The 19,288-nt window shown below is 39.6% G+C and overlaps 1 protein-coding gene across 1 annotated transcript; it reads left to right on the top strand.

Moving 5' to 3' along the window:
- Positions 1-1,912: 1,912 nt before the first annotated feature.
- cntnap1 (contactin associated protein 1) lies at positions 1,913-17,742 on the top strand. The gene is made up of 24 exons (XM_026324814.2): positions 1,913-2,694; positions 6,250-6,351; positions 7,035-7,228; positions 7,518-7,671; positions 8,055-8,258; positions 8,390-8,574; positions 8,651-8,800; positions 8,967-9,228; positions 9,584-9,733; positions 9,821-9,995; positions 10,413-10,519; positions 10,627-10,749; positions 11,122-11,325; positions 11,422-11,578; positions 11,651-11,778; positions 11,880-12,053; positions 12,163-12,381; positions 12,506-12,745; positions 12,868-13,107; positions 13,228-13,355; positions 13,549-13,642; positions 13,759-13,989; positions 14,091-14,135; positions 16,539-17,742. The coding sequence occupies exons 1-24, from the start codon at positions 2,634-2,636 to the stop codon at positions 16,736-16,738; spliced, it is 3,927 nt and encodes a 1,308-aa protein (XP_026180599.1). The 5' UTR covers positions 1,913-2,633; the 3' UTR covers positions 16,739-17,742.
- The last annotated feature ends 1,546 nt before the right edge of the window (positions 17,743-19,288 follow it).

The raw sequence follows: 19,288 nt of genomic DNA, 5'->3' as shown, positions 1-19,288 counted from the left end.
AGTAGGTGCGTGTTTGTTTGCCTTTCACTGTGTGTTTTTGAGAAATGAGCTCTGTGTGTGTGTGTGTGTGTGTGTGTGTGTGTGTGTGTGTTTGCGCATGTTTTCATGCTTGTACCCTCAGCACATATTCTTTGCCGTGTACAGTGGTACCCTTATGGAAAATGCACACAGTGCTAATGTGGGACTAGAGTACAAGCTGAAGCAAAAATAAATCCCTGTGAGAAACAATGGTACAGTGAGTCTCCATCTGTGTTAGAGGGAGACAGGAAGAGCATGACCTTTGTATTATGTGTGTATTTGTGGTTCAGTTAGTTCAAAGTGAAATAAAAATGAAAAGAAGATGTAAATCTGTCCATATCCTAAAACTTTGTCTGAATAGCTTCTATCTGAAGCATTGTTCTGCGTGACTCATTTTCTTAATCCAATGATTATTTTCCTCACTCATTTATGATGTTGTCAAGGTTTAAGACATTTTGGAAGCAGGCAACAACATATAACACTTTCAGAATAGTGATAAACTGATTGTAAGGCAAAGCTGCACATCAGTCAGATGTGCAGTTTCCGTATCGTGTAAGAAACAACACTGAGCTTAGCCTGACACCTGGTGGTCAGTTGTAGTTTGACTCTGAACTTGCTGCAGTAGCTGCAAAACATTAATTTAGTTCATACACACATAAAATATAATGCACCATGAAAAAAATGGGAGTCACAGTAAAACAAGGTTATTAGTGGTATGATTTATATTTCCCATCACTTTCTATGAGTTGAATAAACAACTAATCCTGCTCATCAAAAGTGAGGTGTTATTTCAGTTTTAATAACAGTAAACAAAGAACAATGACCCAATCTACCCCAAATAAGTGTTAGTGCTAGTTGTGTGTCCTGTGTATTTATTCACTCATTTATTTGTTGTATCATTAATCTAGCCATGTGGGAGACCCTGAGTTGCACTGGGTGGAAATTCTGCCATTGATTGCTCTTGATAATCAGTTTATCACTTGAGGCTTTGTGTTGTTTTATCCAAATGAGTAGTTTAACCCCAATCAGAGCAAGTCTCTATGGTTACCACAAGGTCAAATGTAAAAAGGCATTAGGAAAACAGATGGCAATGTTGCATAACCACTATATGTTAGGTGCAGATGTGTGCATGTACAGCAGTGATTAAAACTCTTTCAGTCATTAGATAAAATTAGTGCATGATAAGCTGTATGGTGAAACTTTCCAATTGTGCTTTTGTCCAAAAAAAGGGAAAAATCTTGGAAAAAAATATCAGTGACATAGAGATCAATAGATACTATTAATAGGAAACATTTCCTAAATGTCCAGAACACTTATTGATTTTTACTGTGATTGTCATAAATTACTTCACCAAATCATGTTTGTGCCTTTCTCTTCTCAGCTAAATAACAATACCTTTGGACTGCCTCAGCTCCAGCTGTAGCTCATTTCCCCTGGTGATTTGATGTCCTACTTTACTGTCCCATGTCATTTTCTTCTTTTTTGCCATTGTCTTCTCTCTACAGATATAATTCTATACTCTTATGGTATTTGAAGGAGAAAACTGGGGGCAGGGAGCTTACAAACAGACAATCTGATTTGATTGAAAACACAGTAAATCCCAAGCTGGCCCAGGCATTCAATCTCACATCATCATTGACACACTACCGTCCCATAAACCCACTTCTTAATCCCAAAGCCTTTTTATTTTGTGGTCAGTGTGCCATCCATTGCCACAAATCCCCCTCTGTCTCATTCTCATGCAGCCCCCACAACCCTACCCCACAGCCCCTCCTCTGTCTGAGAGTTCAGGCACAGCTGGCATCATCATCCTGTAACCTGTTCTGCTCTGCATGAACCAGTATGAACCTGAGCACCTGGATAAAGTCAGACAGAGCTGACTGTCTGCGATTTTGCTGCTGATACAGAACACTAAGGACTTATATTTTTGAGATAGGTTCGAAAATAGGTTCATTCCTGGGAAGACTTCTTTACCATCCCCTTACTAATGCAGTGCACTCTTGGCAGCCATGAGAACTGTGCCAGAGGAGGACAGGCGATGCCAAGGCAGATGAGTAGAGGAAAAATTATTTTTTCCTGATGATATGATCCAAGCCCAGGTGGAAATGATTGTTTTTTATCAGTTCATCAAGACTTGTTTGGAGACTGAAGAAAACATCATATGATTTTTTGATTTTCTTGAAAAATACTAATACTTTGAAAAGTTTTTTTTCTTTTTCCCTTCCAGTCTCGTTTGCATCTAGAAATCCAGACTCCTGCAGAAGGAACGCAACAAAATCTCTCTCTCATCCAGCCTTGGAACACTCTGGCATTTAAGCGAATTTACAAATATGTTAAAAGATGTCATACGGTGGCCACAGCACTGTATTACAGCCATGTAAATAAATCGAACATATAGGATATAAAAGAAGAATTGCGCGCTCTCGGTGAAGCGCAGCATCAGCACCAGTATCCGATGCGCGTCCCCGCCCCGGTAGAGGCTGCCCGAGAACCCGGGAAGAAGAGTTGGAGCTGCGCGAGTTAAAGTTGGGCCAAAGGGGGTTGAAAGGATGCCGCAGAAGAATCTACGGTCTAATTAACATAGCCTATGCGGAGAAACGTGTCCTAAGTGAAGGATGACTTGCAAAACACTGAGCATATGCCTCTTATTTTTGGGTTTTCAACATTGCTCATCACGTAAGTCTTGTGAAACAGCAATTGCTCATCTGTTATCGGTTGTTATCATTAAAATATGTCAAGGTTTATATACATGCAATATCCGCAGGTTGATTTTTTTTTTGTCTGATCATGTGCTTAAGAAAATAAGTTGCAGGCTAAAATTCGGTAATAAATGGAGGCAAAAACCCAGTGAAGGGCAAAATGTAGCCTGAGGTGTTGGGATCTTTGAAGGGCAGCGAACGTTGCGGTAAAATCAGACAATCTTCTGGCACAGCTCATTATATTTAAGTGTCTTGGCTATTGCAGATTCAGTAAATGTTGTTTAGTAGAGCTACAACAAATTTCCCAAACCGCGTCGGTCCTGCAGAAGGTGCGCACGGTGATCCCCGTTCGCACTGAACTGTCTGCATTGCAGTGCTTTCCTCTCAGCCAGCACGCAAGTTTCTGCACCGTGTGGGTTCAAATGTCGACTTACTGGCCAAGCACGATGCTGCTCGATAGCCTGTTTAAATTTGATCAAATAATAATCTCCAGATCGCATTGACAGTTGCTGTTGTTGCTGAAAATCCGTTGAATACATTTTCAAAGTAGCTGTTGAGAGAGCAGGGCGTCCTGACCGGGACCAGCCCACTGCAGTACTTTTTTTTTTTTTTTTTTGGGAAGCCTGTGTTCCTATCACCTGTCCATAGAACACTGCATTCTGTGCACGATCATCGTGGGTTCACTGGCAGATAAATCATTATACACTGCAGAAATCAATGAAGCAGCTGATGGATTTAGTTGGACTGAGGTGGAATAGTGATTGGGGCTAAATTTATGGGTTGATGTGTTTGCAAGAAAGCTACTGCTGTCTATCAATCAAATATATTGTATGTATATTGATAAGCTTTATAGGTGATATCAGTGTCTGGATGACCTCGGACCTCTTTAATGTTAAAAGCTCCATACAGTGCATTGCATGACTCATTAGATTTTTTTTTAATCAGCCAGAGATCAGGAAGGTGGGGTGGGCTGTCACGTGACATCCCAGTAGTTTGCAGTGTGAAATTTTGGATAGTGCAAATTGACATAGTCTGTGTACCATTTCAGTATTCTGGTGAAAAATAGCATTATTAATATTTCATTATATATTGTTTTTAGAGGAAACTTAAAATGTCACATATTGTGTTTGGAAGTAAACCTGTTGTGTTGGGAGAATAATAATACAGTGAATGGAATGGAGGACCTGCACCTGAGTGGACGTTTGAATAACTTGTCAGATCACTGATCACCTGTAAGTTAACATCTGTGATCTCACTCGTATTTTGCTGCAGGTAAGTCCAACTGTATATCAGTTATGTGGATGTGCACAGTGGTCCAGTGGCTCTGGGATGAGACTCCCCCTGTAAAGGTGTGTCTATATGTTTGAAATAGGAGGGTCTGATTTATATGCATATGTCTCATGTTCATGGTTTGTCCCTTGTGGTCGTGGTTAGCAGCCCAAGCAGCAGGAGACTTGGTGTTTAATCCATGTGAGGGGGAATTGAAATCAAGAGATGAAGGGGTGAGTTGTTCTGTGTCGAAACTTAGCCGTTCCATTATTTTAGACAGAAAAATACAGCTTGTTGAGACCTGAATTTAAGTTTAAATGTGATTCTGATGCATTGTTTTGATTGGCTGCAGTTAGACACCACCCACTATGAGGCCTGTCTGGGGATGAATAATTTAGTAAAACCCCTTTAAAAGGACATGAGCACGCTATATGTTTTTACAACTGTGTGCTGCTCTGTTGCACTTTTTAAGATTTAATGTTGGTGGACATCAGCATTCACTTGGCGTTTGCACCCAAACAGAGTTGACGTCAGAATCCTCAGCATCCACATATCATAGGACAGTGGCAACAGTCTGCATGCCTGTCTCTGCATACTGTATGTAACCAACAGGGATGAGGTGTCAGCTCAGACACTCACAGCAGACTGATGATTCAGCAGGAGTGGTGTAGAGCTGTTTCCCACAGCTCCTTAATGATAAATGTTGAAAGAGACTTCTGTGTGTGGTGCAGAGAAAGGAGGGGGCAATGCAGGATCAGGAGAGAGGTGAAAACCTAGTGAGAGGATGTGCTGCACAGGCTTCAGGTACACTATGGCTACTGCAAAATGACAACGCCCCTTTGGGAAAGGAGAGGCAGAGAGAAAAAGCAAAAAGGAGTGAGATGGTGATGAGGCAATGGGACACAATGAGTGGATGGTTTTCAGATTTAAAATGGAAATAAAAAGGAGGAGTCAGAGTTAGGGAAATGAAGCAAGATGTTGAATAGGTAAGACTGTAGAGCGCGTGACCATGTTGCCATGAAAAGAAGCTGAGGGTCTTGGTTTAAGCTGCAGCATCCTGGGATGGAGCTTCTTGCATTTTAACTCAAAACAAATCAATACATCTTATCCACTAGCATCAGAATGACTGGTTTGTAGCCGCAACACAAACCGTTCAAACGTTTTTGTTTGAATGGCTGTTTGAGTAATAGTTCACTTGAAATGACCTTTCACTTCAGCAATGGAGTGATGCAGCAAAGAGCTGACATTGATCATCTGCAGCAGAGCACAGACTTCTATTTGATGGAGATGATGAGAAAACATTTTAGGCATACAGAATCAGAACATCAAGGTCACATCTCTCTTGCTCAGTGTTTCTTCAACTGAATATGCATCATGTGTCTTTTAACGCAGCTGATGGAAGCTACTACCTCATTCTTATTTATTCGCCATAATAATCTGCTCTGGATACCTAGTCTTCTGTTCCTCCACAAAGTTATTTAAAACTCAAGGCTGTGACACATCTTTTCCTCGCCCTTTTTCATCTGCAGTCTGCATATTAATCTTGCTAACATCTCCTGTTTCCTTATGCTGCCTTTAGCCATGTGCTCCATGACCTCTGTGACTGTAAGAACAGGAGCTGTAATGCCTGAACTCCTGGTTACCAGTGAATAACAACAAATGTTTAACAAGGATTATAATGATAAGTGATGGGTCAGATTTGAGATGTTTTCACGTACCTCATTTCTACATTTCAGAATGTCCAGTGCACCTATATTTTAACCTATCTATATTAAATCTCTCAGAAGTATTAAAGAACATACTGTACCACTTAAAATGAGATAGTGTTTCTCTTGCAGCTCGAGGTGAGGGCATCACACATTTATACTCAGCACTGACACAAGTGAGATTAGGTAGAATTATGGTCAGATTTAATAGCCATGGGCAGAGGCTCAACAGATGGGGCATAACTAGATGAAGAATAGCTACACGCCATTACAGTGGCATAGTCTTAGCTTGATATAGACTAACTGCCCATGAAACTAAATATCCTGCGTGTTTTCAAGAAATATACAGACATTTAGGCAGTGAGAGACAAATATCATTCATATGAAGCATCAAAATGTGTACTCTATCGCTCTGTAGCACAGACCAAGCTCCAGGCTGTGCAGCAGTTCCAGTCCTTGTTGCCCAAAACAGTATTGTTTTTGAAAGCCATGTCTGAATCCTGAGGAGTCCACTTTAGTAATTCTATACCTTGGTCTCTTCCTTATTGTCACTGCAGGAGAATGTGTTGATCCGCTGGTCTCCGGGCTCTATGCCTCCTCCTTTCTGGCCTCTTCTAGATATAACTTTCTGTACTCTGCCAATTTTGCCAAATTGTATGGTAAGTTTTTAATTTAATTATAGCATTCATCCATAATTCAATGACATTCCCTTTAGTGTCAGACAGACCTCTGTTGTTTACTCCTCATCTCTGCTTAGGACTGGTTGTTCAAAACAGTGTGTGTAATGTAGATGCTAGGATTTGAAAAGAAAGAAAATGCTAAACTCTATCAAGTTTTCTTTTAAACACTGGTCATTTAAAATCTTTTCACTTCAACATAGAAATATGGACCTTGAGTTTACGTCATCTAGCAACTGAATGAACAATTATAGTAACTAGGTGAATGTAGTTGGGAAATCAGCTAACATGTTGGTCAATAGACGGCCTACAACATGATTAATTGGCTGCAATTAGATAAACATGGCCCTGCGATGGACTGGTGACCTGTCCAGGGTGTACCCCTGCCTTCCACCCAAAAGAGAGCTGGGATAGGTTCCAGCAGATCCCTGTGACCCTGGTTAGGAATAAGCGTGTATAGAAAATGGATAGATAGATAAACATGCTTATACTAAATGCTTTTACAGCCAGAGACAAAACAAGTTCTCATTAGAGGTCCTCACTCCAAGTTTAACTTGAGTTCAGAATGACTGTCTGAAGTAGCAGATTCAATTGTTGTGACATAATTTCATCCCTGTCAAAATATATCTGTCACCCCCAATCAAATGCTCCCTTTTCTCCTTCAGGCAGCAGTGGCTGGTCCCCATCCCTAAGAGACAGACAGCCATGGCTGCAGATAAACCTGGGCAGAAAGTACAGACTGCTTGCCATTGCCACCCAGGGGACCTTCAACTCATATGATTGGATCACCAAGTACACTGTGCTCTATGGAGACCGACCAGACTCCTGGACACCATACATCATGAAAGGAGGAAACTCTGTAGGTTTTCGCAGAGCCAGAATGGTTGTGGTAGAGGTGGGATCAGGGCCATAGCCATGAAGAGTCAAGGATTAACTAGTCAAACGTAATCTTTACAGCTGATTCTGCAGCAAGTGTGTGTTCCATTATATTTATTGTTACTGGCACAGAAATAAAGACAGCACAGCATATTATTTCTCTCAACAGTGACAAAGCTAATCTCATCATCAGTTCATCTCCACTCTCTTAATAAGGTGTTAACACCATTGCTGTGACTCAATTACTCTTTCCCTGTCTCGTATGTTTGCAGACGCTCCCTGGGAACTGGAACTATTATCAGGTGAAAAGGAATGTCTTCCATTACGCCTTTACTGCTAAACACATTCGTCTGCTGCCTCTGGCATGGAACACAGAGAATGGAGGAAAGATCGGTGTGAGGCTTGAGCTGTTTGGCTGCCCTTACGGTAAAAATGACTGATTAATGCTACATAGGGATTTACATACTTAGATTCAGATCCAGGGACATTCTACAATCCCAGGGCTAAACCCATATTTGATAAGGTGCCACCACATCTGAGTCCAAAATATACTGCAATACAATTCACGTAAATGGCTAAACTCATTATCACCTGATTCATATTTGGAACATCCTACACTAGCTAGATGCCAATACATCTGACGAAATTTGCCATGTATCATTTATTCAGATAATCCCTCAAACTCCAGTAAATGCTATATACCATTACATATAACGTCATATGCACCTTACGTACACAGGCAGTACTGTAAAGCTAAATCCTCTGTAACAAATCCTAAATATATCATAGAGTTTTGCTCTGTGTTTCAGATTCCCATGTGCTACAGTACAACGGGGATGACTCTGTGGTCTACATGTACCCAGGAAAGAGGTACCGCACATTGCATGACCACATTGCCATAAACTTCAAGACTTTAGAGCAGGACGGTCTACTGTTGCATAGCGAGGGGATTCAGGGAGACCTCCTCACACTGGAGCTGAAGAAAGGCCGTCTCTACCTGCATATCAGCCTTGGTACAGCACGAGTTGTTTGTTGGATAAGTTGAATTTTTTTGTTGTATTTAAGCACTCCTTGTATTGTCTCTCCCTTTTTACGTTTAGTTACACAGACATGTTTTGAGGATTTGGTTTGTCCCGTATTCTAGGAAGCAGTATAATACACAGAGTAAACGGGAGAACTACTCTGACTGCCGGAAGCCTTCTTGATAACCTACACTGGCACTATGTCACCATCAAGCGCTATGGTAGACAGGTGAACTTCACAGTAGACAGTCAGACAGTGACAACCAACTGTAATGGAGAGTTTACCCACCTGGATCTGGACACGCAGGTAACTCAGCATCTTAGTGAATGGGAATTAGTGTTTTTGGCCAATGAGGACAACTGACTGTCTTAATATTTCATAGTTGTATGTAGGAGGAGTAATAGAGAAAAACATGCCTCACCTCGCCACCACACCAAATTTCCGTGGATGCCTAGAGAATGTCTTTATCAACGACATCAACATCATTGACAAAGCAAAGAGAGAAGACCCTGACATTCGCATACCACGAAAGGTAATGCTTCATACAAACAATCACTCAACAATGCAGGAATTACAAATAATGGTTCTGATGGTCATTGTTAATAATTGTAATACTAAATCTTTTTCATGTCTGCAACAGAATCACAATTAATACAAATGTTCTCACCAATTTTCTGAATTTTCTGTCTTGCCCCCAGAAAAAGTTGCATTTTTTCTGCCGTGACATTCTCCTCAAACCAATGACCTTTGCTGGGCCCAACAACTTCCTCCAGGTACCGGGCTTCTTCAGAAGGCCTCGTATGTTTGTCAAGTTCAAGTTTCGCTCTTGGGACTACACAGGGCTGTTAATGTTCACACGCTTTGCTGATGACCTGGGAGCCCTTGAGTTGGGCCTGAGTGAGGGACAGGTCAACGTCACTATATTCCAGCCTGGAAAGAAGAATCTCCAATTTGCTGCAGGTAGAGCTTATGCAATCTTTGAAATTGTTTGATATGACAGAAAGGTTATTGGAACATTCAATGACATATGCTTTGTGAAATAATGTTAGCTAAACCTCAATCAAACTGTCAGCCACTTTGCTATAATATTTTTTTAAAATCAGCATTGGTTTCAAACAATGGTAAGCAGTTTCTTTGGCCAATTTGACGAAATCCAAAGCTTGACAGACCATGTCTTATAAAGATTGCTAAGCTATCACTCACTCTTTGAAACCAGGGGTTAGTGTACGTTCAGTTCAAGATCAATGTTGTGTATTGTGTTATTTCTGTTCTTACAGTAAAATCACTACATGACAGACATTTCTCCAATCTTTAGGATACAGACTAAATGATGGTTACTGGCATACAGTTGATCTGGCAGCCAGAGACAATCTGCTGACCCTAACAATTGATGAGGAGGAGGGCTCTCCTCTGAAGATCACAAATCCCTTCACTATTCGAACTGGGGACCGTTACTTTTTTGGAGGTGTGGCTAGAAATTCCTTACAGCAAAATAAACATATATGTAAAATTACACTATTAAATTCATATGCATTTTCTTTCTTGCATTCAGGTTGTCCAAAAACCAATAACACAATAAGGAAGTGTGAGACTAAGCTGAACAACTTCCATGGTTGTATGCAGCATATCTTCATAGATAATGAACAGCTCGATATCGACATTATCCTGCAACGACAATGGGGGCGCTATGCTGAACTGTTGTTAGGCACCTGTGGTATCACTGACAGGTAAATTTTAGTATGACCTGTACAGCATACAGGATGAGAGCTGAAAAGCCTCTCAAAGAAACAAACACAAATTCATCTGATGGTTCATTATTGGTATATTCTTATGGAGTTATTATATTTATACTTAATATTATGTAATCCAGGATGTATTTGGCACTAAATTGTGAGTTTTCAAATCTTTAGAGCTCAGGAAATTCATCATTAACTCTGTCCATTCCCTCTGATGCACACAAGCACATTTTTGTGTCGAAGGGACATAAACGTTCCCATTGACTTTTTTGAAGGTGCATCAACGGGTTAAGGACTACATGTCACAGAAAAACAGAGAGGATAAGAAAATGAAAGAAATAAAATAACACAATTTTGTAAATTTTATTTTTGTTACAACAACATAATATAAGCATCTGGTTTTTACAGATGTACTCCAAATCCATGTGAACATGAAGGGAGATGCATCCAGTCCTGGGATGACTTCATCTGTCTTTGTGAAAACACAGGCTATAAAGGAGAAGTATGCCACATGTGTAAGTGCTGGTCATCTTGCTGTTGTAGCAAATTATTAACAGTTAAGTACACTTGGCCAATGCTATATTTCCTCTTATAATAACAAATTGATCATCTCTTCAAACAGCGGTTTATAAAGAGTCATGCGAAGCCTACAGGCTCAGTGGCAAGTATTGGTCTGGAAACTACACCATCGATCCTGATCTCAGCGGACCACTGAAACCATTTGAGGTGTACTGCAAAATGAAGTGTAAGCAATCACTGTCACTTATAAAATACAGCTTCCCCAGCATGTGCTCACTATTTGCTGTATCCTCTGTGGGTTGTCAACGAAAAACTGGAAAGAGAGGTGCCAGGTTATCAAATTCCTGTAATGAGAAAGGTGTACTGAAATTTCAAGGGAAATCAAAAGGGTTCATAAACCAAGATATGCTCAGTGTTTCTGTGTGTGCCTGTGCTGGATGACTGTGCTTCTCCAGAACTAGTCATTTGTACCTTCTCTTTCTCTTGATATTCTTATCAGATATTAAAATCCTTTCATTTCATTTTACTTTATCATTTTACCCATCTTCTTCTTTTAACATTTAATGACTATGACCTATATCTGTCACACACCTCTCAGCTTATAAAGCATGGACGGTGATTATGCATGACCGTGCGGATGGTACCAAAGTGACTGGTAGTTCAATAGACCGGCCGTACATAGGAGATGTCAACTACTGGAATGCCTCCTGGGATGAAGTTACTGCTCTGGCCAACACCTCCGTGTACTGTGAGCAGTGGATTGACTACACCTGCTATAAGTCCCGTCTCCTCAACACCCCCAGTAAGTGGGATTATTGAGTTAATTATTAAAGTGTGCTGATGAACAAGAAAGATAATATAACTGATACACTAACATGCCATTTATATTTTTACATAGGTGGAAGACCTTTTGGTTACTGGATTGGTCGCAACAATGAGAGCCATTACTACTGGGGTGGAACATTTAGAGAGGTTCAAAAGTGTGGCTGCGCCATTAACCAAACCTGCACTGACCCCAAGTTTCAGTGCAACTGTGATGCTGACTATAGACAATGGTGAGAAAAAGGCACAATATGCTGGTTTAGCTTGACAGTGTGCTGTTAACATATCCATGGTGGCCTTTTCAGGTACTCGGATAAAGGCTACTTGGACTTCAGAGACCATCTGCCTGTAAGGAGGGTGGTGGTTGGTGACACCAACAGGACTGGCTCAGAAGCACAGTTCACTGTTGGACCCCTCCGCTGCCACGGCGACAGTGAGATGAAATACTATGTGTTGTCCTCATACAGTTTTACTCAGTGTTGCCGAAAGGTTGAGCGTTGTTCTTCTTTACATGTATTCCAATGTATTCCACAGGAAACATCTGGAACACCATATCTTTCACCAAGCCCACTTACATAACCTTCCCCACCTTCAGGCCTGGCTCCAGTGCAGACATTTCCTTCCACTTCAAAACCTATCGCGACCACTGCGTCTTCTTAGAGAATTCTGATGACCATCTTCGAAACTTTATACGAATAGAGCTCAATAGTGAGTTGACTCAGCAGAAAGCATCACTCCTCACACAAGTGAATTGGGAATTACTAAGAATTACTGTAATTATTTAAAATTAATTTTTTTTCTTTTCTTTTTCTCCCAGCCACCCATCATCTTGCGTTTGTATTTATGGTTGGCGATGGCATACTTAATGTGACCTTACGCTCTCCTGTGCCCCTCAATGACAACGAGTGGCATTTTGTTCAGGCTGAAATTAATGTGAAACTGGCCCGGATCAAGGTTGACTATCAACCATGGGCTGTCAGACGTTTTCCTGGTCAGACCTTTGTCACCATGAAGTTTAGTCATCCTCTTCTAGTAGGTAGGTTGCCAAAGATGAATTTGGAACTATGGAATGGCATTGGCATTATGTCATTACAGAGAATAAATTGTCCTTGAAATTTAAGGAGATGAATAATTACTAATTGAAGTATTTTTTTTGTTAGGTTCAGCCAACCGCACCCTGAGACCATTTTTGGGTTGTCTTCGAGGGTTAAGGATGAACGGTGTTCCTCTTGATCTAGAGGGGAAAGTAAATGAAGAACAGGGTATAAGGAGGAACTGTACTGGACAATGTCTCAATGCTACCATACCATGTCGTAACAGTGGCCAGTGCATTGAGGGCTATGCTTCCTACACTTGTGATTGTAACAACACAGCTTTTGATGGTTTCTACTGCCACAAAGGTGAGTTGAGGCATGTTTTTATAAACCAGACAAAACCTGAACTTATTATCAAACATCATGTACAGACATTCTTTGAAGCCAACATAGACACAATGTTTAATTCCCTGATAATCTTTTCTAAGATATCGGAGCCTATTTTGAGATTGGCTCGTGGCTCAGGTACAACATACGAAAGAAGCCCATATCAGACGAAGCGGCATGGGCCAACTGGATTGACCCACACTATGACAACTTCAGCCTCGGCTACAATGACACAGCAGATGACATAGAGCTCAGTTTCAGTACTGTTCACACACCGGCTGTGTTGCTCTATATAAGCTCCTTTGTCCAGGACTACATTGCAATCATCCTCAAGACTGATGGTAGGTGAATTTTTTTTTTTTTAAATTGTCTGAGGAAAAGCTATGTTTATAAGGCAAAAGACCACCTAACATAAAAACTATGCCAGCACTTGATGTCTTTTGTTTCCTCTCTCTCCAAAGGAAGTGTAGATCTGAGGTATAAACTGGGCCTCATAACACACAAATATCAACTGACTCATCGAAACCTGGCAGATGGATACCCGCACTATGTCAACATAACCAGACACAACAGAACCATCAAAACACAGGTTTATGATTCACTCTGATTTGCAGTTCATGTTTCAGAAAAATCAAGATTTATGTGTAGAAGAACTGCACATTGTGCATCCCTACAGTTCTTTCAGAGAGTTAGATGATGATGAGACTGGCACCATTCAAATCCCTGACTCAAATCCCTCCTGTAATGAAGAGGTGTTTAAGATATTTTACTCTTGTCCACAGGTGGATTACATGGAACCCATAGTGGAAAAGATAACCTTAGTGGAAGATGCAAGGTTTGACTCTCCCAAATCCATGTTTCTGGGAAGAGTGATGGGTAAACATATAATTCACCACTTGTCAATAAGAATGTGTGATGTATTAATTTATGCTGCCAGTCGTGTTCATAGTTTTTTTTTTATGATGTTATATTTCTTGTCTATGATCCTACAGAGGTTGGTGACATTGACTATGAGATCCAGAGGCATAATGCTCCAGGCTTCATAGGCTGCATATCTGGGGTGAGATACAATGTCTATGCCCCTTTAAAGGCCTTTTTCCGTCCAAATGAAACAGAACCTCCAGTAACAACGCAAGGATACGTTTCTGAGTCCATCTGTGGTGCCTTCCCGCCTGTTCTGGGTTATGTACCATGGGAGGTAGACCCCTGGTTTACTGGCATAGGTGAGAATATACTAGATGTATGTCCCATAGTGTATCAGTACATTGATGGAGAGAATACTATTTACTCTATATCCGTTTAACTATGTATCTCTCTCTTACAGAGTATATTTATATCCATGATGACCTAGGCCTGTTTTGGATAACAGGTAAGATTTTTTTTTTTTTGTGGCTACACTCTCCTTAAACAGATATTGTTCTGAATACACAAATATTAGATATCTACTTTGTTTCTGCAGCATTTAAAAAATAAGACCAGTGATGTGACAATGTTTATTCTGATTATTATGAAGCTTCTCTTCACTGTTTAAGTTTTAGTTTACTGTTTTCCAGTCCTGGATTATGTATATGGATTATATATATTCTCATAGAATATAAAATCAGGAGATATTTCTAATGCGTTGTAGTTGTTTGTTTGTTCATTGTTCATGTAGACGATTTTTTTTAATGTAAGTAAGCTTTTTAATCCACTTGAATACATCAGTAAAATTATGACCTAGAAACATATGAGTTAGTATTAGAAATTACTGGTCACTCCATATTCATTATACTACATAGTTACACATATAGTGTATACTTTCTACCAACATGTGATACATTATATATTACTAGTTACTGTGATTTGAAAGTAATACATAACATTACTATATTAAGGATGCGTTACATTACTTTTGTGTTACTTTCACCAAAAAGTACCAAATGACTGAAGTATGAGTTGGCATTCTAAAATACTAAAAGGAAGATTATTACAGATTCACTTAGCTAACGTTACATTCAGGGGAGGGTAATGTGGTATTTAAGAGGCTTATTGAGCAGTACAATAACAATTACTGTCAGAATCACCAAAGACTCTCCCAAAGAATCAAAGACTAAATTGTGATAGTGCTACTCTCTGATACTGGCTTATCCATATAGAACATACAGTATGCAGCTTATAGCCTAATGACAAAACAACACAGTGATTTCTATTCTATTCTTTTATTATTAAGAAAGATCAGAAAGTATCCAAAAGGAATACAGCTCCTTCACTTCAGTCCACCAATGTATAAATCAACAAGTAAACATCCAATTTATTAGCCTGCAATTGCTACTAATAAACCGAGGAACTTCTATTTGCCGCAGATTTTTTTTTTCCTCTGGGGCCGTAATGTTTCGTTGTAGTGATATACTTTAGTTAAATGCATTTGTAATATATTGCCTACTTTTCTATATTACTACGGTACAGAAAACTGTAGTAATATAAAAAATTATACTGCTTATCCAGAAATAATTAATTTACCATAAGTAACTTGAACATCACATTAGGCCTCTATTTCCTTCCCAAACTCATATTGCAGTGACAACAGTACAACCATGGAAGGGTAACGTGTTAAATAAGGGAGTTTATGACCTACTCTAAGGTGCAACAGAAGGGAATTTAAATTTAAAAAGCATATTTTAAAAATATATATTTAAAAGAAATCTAATGATATTGATTCCACTTAACATGTTCCAGTAAGCTTGTTAATATTAGTTAATCTAACTTCTATCTTCAGAGATATTATGTTATGTTAATGTAAATTAATCTCTTTGATCTCCTCCTTATTACAAGAGGACACATTTAGTTTTGAAACTACATGAATCGTCCCTGGCATGTTACTACAGATAACAGCAGAAATTAGGACAAGTCCCCCCTAATGAATGAGAGTCTCAGGATTAAACTGCAGCACAGAGACGCCCTGCTCCATCCCTGTCTGAGACCTTTACCGGATCAGCTATATTTAGTTTCCACAGGCCCAGCTTACTGTCCATCATTGATAGATGCTTTAGCTTAATATGCCATTCAGCTTCAGAGCTATTATGTTATTATGCGGAACATCAGCGTGTCATAAAGATTAGCGCAGCATTCAGGCATCCCATAATGGTCCCCCCTTGGTGATAAGGCATCACCCCTGTCTGAGATACTCCTCAGGATAAAATAGCAGCCATATTAGTTGCATCAAAGGGGCTGTGTACCATTTGAAATTTTTCTCTAAGTGGGTTCTTTAAGAGGTTTCACAATATCCTAAACAAATACACTTTTACTTCAACAACAGGAATAAAAATAATGGGCAATAATACAATGGTTTTATAAGCACCATGAATGATCTTATGCTTCATTAGCAGAAAGAAAAAGAAAAAGTGCTGGGCCAGTGCTGGCTTGACTGTGTCATTAACAAGTACATTTTAGGATGTGAAGGGCAGTAACAAATTGATGCAAAGCACAATAGCACCAGAAATGTTGCAGATATTCAAACTAAAGGAACAGAAGACACTTGATGAAGCAGGTCTGTGTGCAGTTTAGAGTCATTGCCTATTTAAAAACCTTACTATGTGAAATGTGAATCTGGCACTAGGGTTATTATACTCATCATTGGGAATGTCAGACCTAAATTCACCCACGCTGATAAAGTGTAATAATACAGCATAAATATTCAGTGAGACAGATGTGGCTCCTCATCAGCATTTCCAGCAGTACCTCTTTCCTTATTGCATTGCAGATTAGCTCTGACTGTGCTATTTTTATCCTTCAGTCATTGTCATCCTGGCACTGCTGCTGCTCTTTGGAGGACTGTACAGCATCTATGTCTACGCGTATCAACAAAAGGGCAGCTACCACACCAATGAACCCAAGAACTTGGAGTCTCCCAGCAGTGCCAGGCCACTGACCGAAACCCTGAGGAGAGAAAAAAAGTTCCTCCCAGAAATTGAAGAAGAGTTTGGGCGTGGCTAGTATCATAGGACCTTTGGGATAGTGGGTGGGGTTTCGCTATGGATTCGATAGAGAGAAATAGCACTTAAAACAACTAGAGATACTTGTGTTAAGTTTTCTAATTCTGGTGTTTTCTTTTTTTTTTAGATTTTGATTTGTGTTCCTATGCCCAGATGAGTGGGATCTGATGCCTGGTGCTCAACATAGTATGTATTTTGGTATGTTATAGTTCTGCCTAGTTCAAAGCTCAAATCAAGCCCCATGTCACGTGAGCAGCCAACAAGTCTCACACTGTATAGCAGGGTGAAATACTGAAGTGCCTCATCTGAACAAGCTTGATCTGATGTAACCATAATAGCTTATTCAGATAGGGTTAGACACTGTGGGGAAAGGCTTTTAAAGGATGCTTAATACAGTTGGAGCATAAAGTAATCAGAAATTTATTGATTGATTTCTTTTGTGAGACAGATTAAAGCTATTACTCTTACTGTAAAGACTCAATGCTATCTAAACGATACCTTTTAACGACAATCTCTAATGGAGCCATTTTTGATGCCATAGCTCATAATCCAGCCTGGGTTAGAGCAATGAGCAGATCTGAGAGCTGGTGTACTAATCCACTGCAACAAAAATCCCAATTCATAAAAAACAAACTGATGTTCATGAATAAAAACAACCAACCGAAGAGGGAACATACTGACAAGCATGGAGCTTTGACATGTTAAGCTTTGACATGATATCTATTAAGATTGTTAAAGGTATATACGCTTATATGTGTTGTATTCCAGCCTATAACAGTGCATTACCTATACAGAATGGCACATGTAAGTGGTTCAGAATCACCATATTGTCAGTAGGTAGCAGCTTTGCTGATTATAGTATGCTCACATTCTCAACCAAGGGGCTTCAGAAATGAGTGTGACAGCTAACAGATTGTGTACTGCAGAATCAAAACCTAAGTGCATGTGATGAAGCTCATTGGGGACAGGGTGGCCAAAATATTCAAGTTCTCTTTCTTTCTGATGTATCCCACATCTGGTTGCTTATATTATGGTAAAGCTGCCAGTAGCTCGGTGCTACAGTGTCTTTTACAAAACAATTGGTCTTTCTACGATCCTGTGATTCCCAACAATAAGCACCTGTCAGGACACAGCTGTTCTCTATGGCCATTTGGGAAAGCATACATAGAAGCACACATGCACACACACAACATGTACAGAGGACCACGAGCGTGTAAATGCTAATGTTTTACTCCTAACTCACACTGCTCGAATAATTTTGCAAAATGCTATAGGACAGTAGTCGACCGCACTGTCATTGCTGCTGTTGCTTATTTAGCTGCTTTAAGTGAAATATTTGAAAATTCTACCTATAGTCCAATGAAATTTCTTTCTCTGGCAAGATTAAATTTCATTTGATGTGTGGTGCAAACAGACTATTAGGACTATCATCACTTACCATAGCTCTACTTGATACTAACACACTTGTAGATGTGGGGAAAAAAAAAAAAAAAAAAAAAAAACAGTAATACATCAGCTATGCATTTGTAGAGCATGAGCGCACTTTGCAGTAACACGCAATAATATGTGTTTCTTTCAGCCACCGGTGATGTTAATGTCTCTTTTATTTGCTGATGCGTGATAGCAAATAGGATGTACTGTAATGAGTGTATATGTGACTATATGACTAACGTGTTGAGCAACTTTTTTATTCCTGTGGTTTATACAAAACAAGTTAAAGCTGTTAATTTGAGTGCATTGAATGTAAATCCTTTGACTCTGTAATGTATGAGCAGACATGACAGTGAAGACCTGCTCTGATGTTTTCATTGTAGACTGCTTATAGCACTGAAAGTAAAATTTAATCATGGTAGCTTTTAAGAATGCTCAGGATAAAGTACAGTACTGGTTCTCTGTAGCATTAACACACCTCCTAAACTCAACATTGTTGGTTTCTTCCATTACAGAGTGGCAGGGCTGTACAACTTTGTACAGTGACAGGATGTACAGTAGATGTAAAAATTGCATATACTGTAAAGGCATGACTTCCTAAAAATGTATGAAAATGTACAGATTCAGCCAAAACTGGCATTTACAGACTATATTTTTAAGAATGCTGTATGAAATGAATGAAAATGAAAGGCTCGCTAAGACGCTATTGATTTGTGATGGAGACAAAGAATAGCTTGTGTTTTTGTTAAATGGATATTCACCACTCAAAGTTTATATTCAGCACAAACCAACAAACTCAACTCCTTGTCACCTATTACTAAAGAGTTGACTTATTTTCACTGTAGTCGTTGGTAAATGGATTATAAACATCGTGCCTAGCACTGTCACTTCATTGCAACTCACTAATTAATTTAGGCGTGGTCCCTAGAGTGTGTGTATGTGTGATTGCCTGGATGTGTCAGTGTTTCTGTACTCATAGTTTGCCCGCCAGGGTATTAATATTAAAGAATAACTTTAATTATATAAAAAAAAAACAAACATGCACTGTTACCAGTCATCCAGCTCACCTAGTGTAGAGCATCGACAGTAGTAAGGTGAGACAGAAACAAGGCCTGGTTGC

This window comes from Mastacembelus armatus, chromosome 8 (genome assembly GCF_900324485.2).
Source record: "Mastacembelus armatus chromosome 8, fMasArm1.2, whole genome shotgun sequence".
NCBI classification, from domain to species: domain Eukaryota; kingdom Metazoa; phylum Chordata; class Actinopteri; order Synbranchiformes; family Mastacembelidae; genus Mastacembelus; species Mastacembelus armatus.
This window is presented reverse-complemented; position numbering and strand designations above follow the sequence as displayed.